This window comes from Schistocerca americana, chromosome X (genome assembly GCF_021461395.2).
Source record: "Schistocerca americana isolate TAMUIC-IGC-003095 chromosome X, iqSchAmer2.1, whole genome shotgun sequence".
Classification (NCBI taxonomy): domain Eukaryota; kingdom Metazoa; phylum Arthropoda; class Insecta; order Orthoptera; family Acrididae; genus Schistocerca; species Schistocerca americana.
In genome coordinates this window covers 178,855,923-178,863,784 of record NC_060130.1, presented here as the reverse complement: position 1 = coordinate 178,863,784, position 7,862 = coordinate 178,855,923, and the positions used below count along the sequence as shown (strand labels likewise).

The following is a 7,862-nucleotide window of genomic DNA, read 5'->3' as shown; positions in this document are numbered from 1 at the left end:
AGCAAGCTATGTATACTTGAAGAAGCAGGAGGTGAGAGAAGCAGGAGTCTTTGACATTGATGCCGCAGTGTTTTAAAGTTTGTCCTTGTGCTTTGTTAACTGTGATACTGTAAGGTAATTTGACTAGAAACTGCAATCTTTTAAGCTGAAATGGCGATTCGGTAGAGATCAGTGATATTCAAATGGTTCAAATGGCTCTGAGCACTATGGGACTCAACTTCTGAGGTCATTAGTCCCCTAAAACTTAGAACTACTTAAATCTAACTAACCTGAGGACATCACACGCATCCATGCCCGAGGCAGGATTCGAATCTGCGACCGTAGCGGTCTCGCGGTTCCAGACTACAGCGCCTAGAACCGCACGGCCACTTGGGCCGGCTCAGTGATATTCTGCAGATAAATAGTGTGTCCTTTTTACTTCCCAGTCGTAAGTTCGGCTTCGATGATGTTATTCGATAGATGCTTGACGATCATCCTTCTTCCATTACCTAGTTTAGGTGAGCTGAGATTTCTGAGCAGTATGATTGGAGGTCCAATTTTAAGTCGAAGGCAGTGTAAATGGCATTCCTGTTACTTGCAAAGAGTTTAGAAATTTCGTAGGGAAGTTCACAATTTCTTCAGTGTGAACCATCGTGTCGATCGATTTTTATATTCTCTCTTCTCTGGGAACTTTTTTTTTAAATGTTAAGGCTGATATCGTTAACAATATTATTTTTAGTAGCCAAAATTGCACTTTCAAATAGGCAGTTGGGGTTGGTATAGTTGTGGCCAATGTTTGGATAAATTTGGTCGATAAGTTCGTTTTCAGCAGCGGCTATGTTGCAGAAATCACTGTTGAGTGTAATGATGCCAGTCGTCTGGTCAACAGAATATGTGCCTTCGCCTGTTTGTAAAAGTTGTTGAGCAAAATGTGCTCTTGTTTCGTCTTTCGATAATTCAACTCTCATATTTTTTGTTACTTGTAGTACTTGTATGTGTGGCCAGCATGCATTGATCACTCCTGCTGGTGTTGTCTTGGGGATAACAATAAGTGTTCGTCGAAAATCTCCTGAGAGTATGAGTAGAGCTCCTCCCATCATTTCAGAGTTCCCTCATAAGCCTTGTCATGTTCTGTCCATGGTTACAAGCGATTTTTTTAATGTGCCACTGTGCATTCATCCCAGAAGATAATTTTAGCTTGCTTTAGAAGTTCACCCCTTCCAGATGCTGTTGAGATTTTACACACCTGGAATCGTTCTTTGGCTGTATTCACCGGTAATTGTAGGGTGGAATGGGGCAGTTCTTCCTCCTTCCAGAAGCGTGGCTGCAATGCCGCATGGTGCCAGTACAAGTGTGATGTGTTGTTTAACACGTATTTCCGCCCCCAATAGATTTATTAGAAATGATTTCCTCGTGCCATCTGGTGCCCCCCAGGAAATAATTCCGCCACTGCTGTCGATCCGGTCCATGATAACGTTGTAAATTCCCTTTTGATTGTCACCGAGGAGTGGTTGGTTGTGTGCAATGTACTGGAATAGTTCATTGATGTTGTAGCTTTTTCTTTTGTACTTTCGAAGTTTAACACACTGATAGCATCTTTTCGTGCTGCTTATATCCCAAGTTTTGCTACGGTCTGGTTGTTTATTGCTAAACATTAATTTTCTAGGCTAATGAGTGTTTCATTGAAGATGTCTTCGTTGAATTCGATAATCCGCTCAGGATCAGCTTGTCGGATTTGGTACAGTATGTCATCTCTCATACTCTTTTTGAAGGGGTCCCATAGCTATTTTGGATTCAGTGGGTTATATGTTGTTAGAATTATGGCGAATAAGTCTCTCATTTGTTCAGTTGAGACTGTGGCTGAGGCTTCTTGTAGTTTAATTCCCACTGGTTGTCGTTTTCCGATAGTCCTAAGCGTTAGCATGCTTCTCTGTACGTGTGGCATATGTTACCGTCAACATTCTTGAGATCTCTGAAACTTGTTGGCTCCATATTTCGCGTAGCAACATTCGGAGATAGAAACATTCCGCATTTTTCGGATATATTCTGTCTTTTGTGGAGTAAATGTACTGGTAGACGTTGCTCAGTTAGTTCATATCCGTGTGTAGGAAAATTGAAAATCCGCCATGCTGCTTCGTTACTGTTGATGTATCTTCCCATCTGGTACATGAGGATCTCGTCGTTTCTGTATTGTCGTTCGCTATCTTTGGCTATTTGAAATACTGCCATATCGCTGACTTTCTTCACGTACTTACAGACATATTTGATGGATTTCGCTGAATTGCGGTATTCTACGTTTATGTGTGCTTTGAACTTTTTGGTAAATAGTGTCTTATATTTTACTACCCAGTGACTATCTATTTCCAGTTCGTCACTGCCTGGTATTCATATTTTTACTGTGAAGCCACTGTTTTTGGGTGATTGTCTTCCGTATTGTGGAAAGCCATCAACTCTCTTTTGTGTGTAATCCAAGTATAGTTTTGGGTATTTTTTTGTATATTTTCCGTCACTTATACATGGCGAATTGGGGTTTAATAGCCCGCATGGCTCGTGAATCACGTTTTCCGCTATTACGTTGTACAGTTCCGGATCTGGACTGGGAGCTTCAGATCGGTTTATTTTGACGATATCCGTGGGACGAATTATGTGTGTAGTCATGTGAGAGTGAGGCAGTCCTCGTTTTCGCCATTCGATTGTGAAGATCCAGCATCTAACGTATTTTGTGATGACTTCAGTAAGTCCCATTTGTTTTTGTCGGAAAACGAGGGCTATTATGTCGTGTCGACGCATGGAGGCCTATCCTTATCTTAGTTGTTCTTTGATTTCTGGCCACAACTAGTTGCATGTTATGAAGAGGTCAGACCGTCCCTATTTTCTTATGTAGGTCATGACATCTTGAGTGTATTCGTGCATCTCTCTCGGACTTTCTATGAACGATGAGGGTAAGATTAGGGAAGGACGGGGAAGGAAGTCGGCCGTGCCCTTTGAAAGGAACCATCCCAGCATTTGCTTGGAGCGATTTAGGGAAATCACGGAAAACCTAAATCAGGATGGCCGGACGCAGGATTGAACCGTCGTCCTCCCGAATGCGAGTCCAGTGTCTAACCACTGCGCCACCTCGCTCGGTGGGCTGTTATTAATATACCTAATTTTATAAGCAATTTTTCTACAAGAAGTTCATAGAAGGATACGACATACTGAAGTAACTAAAATAAAAAGAGTATTTATATATTTTAGGAAAAGACTTAAAGTGATGTAAAAAATCTAGGAGGAACAATGAGACATACATTGTGTTAAGATGTGTATAAAATAAACATCTGTAGAATGAAATATGATCTTATTGTTAGTTAATGATGCTGACAGTTTAATTTTTTTGTAGATCTGACTATTTAGTAGGCTAGGGCCGGTTGTACATTCCTCAATTAGCAGCCAATTAAGCTTTATTCTCGAAATAGTGCGCGAAACACGTTGTACGAACACGGAATAATGCTTTAGCAGAGAATAAACACAGGATAACATAACTGGTGATTTCTGGACAGTTAGCGAGCTTAACTGGGGAATTAGTTTTCAAGATAGCAAGGATGGTGACAGATGTAGACAGCGATGAGGAGATTTTGGCTGAACTGTTCATGAGAATAAGGAAGGAGAAGAAAGTGAGACAATGCTGATTACGAATTTGTATGCAGATTTTGCTTATCAAAAGAAGCCGTACTTCGCCTTTTCAATCTTACGTAAGAAACTGTTTAAGTCGATAGATAAAAATGTACTCACAAAGTGGCGGCAGAACACACACATTGAAAACTGTTGTGACTGCCTCCTTCTTCAGGCAGAAGGGTTGAAGGGGAAGGAAGAAGGGTGAAGGAAGAGGACCGGAGAGGTCTAGAAAAAGGGGTAGATTTTGGGAAAGTCACACAGAACCGTGAGTCAGAGGAGGCTTACCATACGGAAAGAGAAGGAAATCGATTGTCACTACATTTCGCTCTGTGGCATTCAGAGATGTACATTTTGTAATGGAAGCCATCAAACCTATAGTCAGGAAATTAAAATGTCCTGTGGTGCTTTGGTGCTTCTCCTGCTCTCAAAAGGCCGGTTTGATATCCTACCCCCTCCCCCCCCCTAAAAAAAGCCTAACCGTAAAGGCAGTAAAGACACGAAACAAGTAAGACAATACACATTCTTCAATCCTTAGGTCGCAGCGTTTTCTTCCCTCTAATATTGTTAAGATTTTGAAAAAGCTGTTCATGCAAATAGTTCCCAAAACTGCTATGGTTTCTCGATTTGATTACGTCTATTTTGTCACTGTCTGCTAGATAAAACGAAATAGGCCTTTCTAATATTGCAGCAGTTGTAACACAAGCCAAATAAGTGAGACTGTTTTGGCACAAATGATCATTTCTATCCACCTCATACGCATAAATAATACAACAGAATATAACTCATGAAGTACCAACATCCAGTGCCTATTAGGCCTCCTACAAGCAAAAAGTGTTATATTAGGAAATAGTTTCATATATCATTCATATGTTCCAGTTTCTCAAGCATGAGATCGAAAATTTTCGAAATTTTTATATAAATTTGGATTCATCACTTCTTCCATATAATTTGTGTGATGCCCCCATTCCTTTTCCTTCCTTGTTCTATTAAACAATCTTGTCAGCATTAATTCTGTAACTGTTCCTCCTACTGTCAAAACTTATTTTCCAGTTAACTTCACTAACCCTGCCAGAATCACCAGTTTAGTTATCCTGCGTTTATTCTATTGTTAGGCGTTATTATGTGTTTGTACAACGCGTTTTCCCCACTATTCCGACAATAGAATTAAGCGGCTGATAACCAGGGGCTGTATAACTGGCCCTTGGTAGTGTAGCGATTTAGCAAAAATTTTCTGTCAAAACTTCATTTTGCTGGATACAATAATTACAACCTCCAGTTTGATACGTGAAATATGTACTTTTCTATCCCAAGATTATAAAAAAGATAATGGTTGCTTATTGTAAATGTTGGCATCTTATTCTTCTTATACACCCTCAATATAATTAACGACCATCACATCATAGAAACAGAATTTATATACGCCCAAGAACTGCTGAAGTGGATGAACAAATAGTGTTCAATAAGTCAGCAAGGGTATTTTCTGTAGAACACCCATTGCTGCTTAATAAATGAATCATTTTAAGATGTAAATACAACAGCAAGCTAACCAGTAGCACCTCCCAGAATTTTAAGTTTTCATGTCGTCTGTGTTGCCATAGATTGTTAGAGAAACTGAAGAGACCACCTATTTGACAAAGCAGATCGGATTTCACGGTTGTTTCTACATTATGCACCTACTAACAGTTCACCATCTACTATACAGATGCATTTGATGGACTACTGTCGTGTGTACAAATCTGGTATCTGAATAGAAATGACTGTGGCGTCCTTCAATTGAGTACTTTATCAAATCGTTATTTCATGGTACACAATTTGGTACTTACATCCCACATATGGGATGCCACCTATCTGTAGTCTCTGCTATCTTTCTGGGCATGTTTACCTTCTTCTTTCCTTAAAAAGAAATACGCATGTTTGTTGTAGCGGCTCTGTTGATCTATGTGAATCTGAATGGAAACTGTTGGATATTTTTTCCCATACTTTATTCGGAAATCTAGAAGGATCTCTTACAGGTCACACAACAAATACCTGATCCTTTAACTAATTTCAAGGTAGATCGTTATATTGTTATACATAGGCAGTACCCTGCCAGTTTAGGTAAATGTTTTGCACTAATACTTTCATTAACTGAGACTGTAACGGTTTCCGTGTTTTGTACGACACTCTTGCACTCACTTGCAGTATCTTCCAGCCTCAAAGTATCCTCAAGCGAATAGTTTTGCGATATGGAAGTCTTATTACACATGATTGACATGTTATTTCTGCAGACGACGACTAACTAAATATGAAATGACGTACGCTCATTATTTGTAGTCAGCTTCACCGGACACGAACGCTATTCCGGGAATAACTAACCGGGGAATGAAACGGCGTCGTGCAACGCGCACTTGAAGTTAACCCGCGGTTAGCCTATTCCTCGATTAGCAAACCCTGGATTTGTCACGAGATTCTACAACCGGCCCTTTAATAACTAAATAACCAATACCGATTTCAAACCTTTCTCAATTAAATGAACTATCTAGTCAATCGATTCTCGGTCCTGTAAACTGGTCATTACGAAATCGACCATTGGAGCTTTTTAAGCTTTATGTATAAGGGAAATTATTTGAAGTAAATAAAAATATAAATGACATACAGACGTTTAGAATTTCTGGGTTATATCTATTTTTGTGCTATTGTAGCCACAAAGGCACAGCTCGAAATCGACCGCTTCGATGTGCATAAAGTTTACCTTTGGTGAGATACTGTAGCACCAAAACAAATCGAAGTGCTATTCAAGCGACGAAGTTGACAGATGAAGTAGTAAACTAGTTTCTGTGTTTGTTGCTGTGTTTATAGGCTCGAGTTTTGATGATTGGCTGTAAACATAAAGCCACTATTTATAAGAACGTATTACAGTGATGCTACAGTCAATCACATGCTCGAATACAGTACTGGAGAGATATGAGAGCTAGCGAAAAATATTGTGTAAATCTAAATACTGATCGAAATGGTGCCAAAAAGAGAGATTTCGAAATTAGCAGTTTTGCGTTGCAGTTACGTGTTATGTGTTTTGTGATATTTTAACCATGATGGAAGAAAGTGAGAAGCCGTTTGCCTGCTCAGCAGAAGGCTGCTTAATGGTATGTGTCTATGCGTTAAAATCTATTCTCTCGTTCTGTGTATTCCTAATAGGCTGTATTATTTGTTGTTAACACTCCTGCCCCAGCCCTCCTAGATGATACCAAAGTATCACTGTGTATGTCAGGGAGGCTAGAAAAAGTTATATACCTACGTTTATCATAATGTTTCAACCAATGATTGGTGTTCATTATCCCTCCAGAAACGTAGTTTTACAGAACAAGTTTCAGTACAGTTCCTCGCCATATAGATCCAGAATTTATCTAAAATCAGGGACCACAAATGTTATACTTGGTGTAGATTTTATCGAAACACCCATTAACGTAACATCTGAATAGAATCTACAAAAGTTTATATTTACTTTATGTAGCGAGATGAAACAGCTAGTGAATTACGTTTTTTAGATACAGAGTGAGAAATATGCTCTTACAGTAAGGGACACTATTATGTAGTTACGAAAATAGTGGTTTGTAACGCTGTAATTGTGTATAACGCGTCACCGGAATGTTTCAGATTAACTACATAATGTTAAGGTAGAAGTTTCGGAACTAGATTTTAAACTGTAAGACATTTCCAGGAGCAGATGTGTACTCTGATCACAATTTATTGGGTATGAACTGTAGATTAATACTGAAGAATTGCCAAACATATAGGAAATTAAGGAGATGGGATCTGGATAAGTTGAAGGAACTAGAGATTATTGAGAGTTTCAAAGAGAGCATTGGGCAACTGTTGACTTTAACAGGGGAAAGGAATACAGTAAACAACGAATGTGTAGCTTTGAGAGATGAAATAGTGAAGACAGCAGAGGATCAAATAGGTGAAAAGACAAGGTGTGGTACAAATTCTTGCGTAACAGGAGATATTGAAGTTCATTTATCAAGGGAGAAAGTATAAAAAAATTAACAAATAAAGCAGGCAGAAGGGAATCAAAATGACTAAAATATGAAGTTGACAGGAAATGCAAAATGGCTGAGCAGGAATGTCTAAAAGAGAAATGTAATGTTTTAGATTCGAATTTCTCTAGGGGAATGATGGATACCCCTACAGGAAAATTAAAGAGGCCTTTGGAGAAAAGAGAAGCAACTGAATGAATATCAAGATCTCAT

General features: G+C 39.1%; 1 protein-coding gene across 2 annotated transcripts in view; it reads left to right on the top strand.

Moving 5' to 3' along the window:
• Nucleotides 1–6,385: 6,385 nt before the first annotated feature.
• The window catches only part of LOC124556547 (cyclic AMP-responsive element-binding protein 5), a 160,105-nt gene continuing 158,628 nt past the window's right edge, over nt 6,386–7,862 (top strand). For both annotated transcript variants that reach the window (XM_047130503.1, XM_047130504.1), the window contains exon 1: nt 6,386–6,755. In XM_047130503.1, coding sequence (XP_046986459.1) covers nt 6,702–6,755 — 54 coding nt within the window. In that variant the 5' untranslated portion in view covers nt 6,386–6,701. The remainder of the gene's footprint in view (nt 6,756–7,862) is intronic.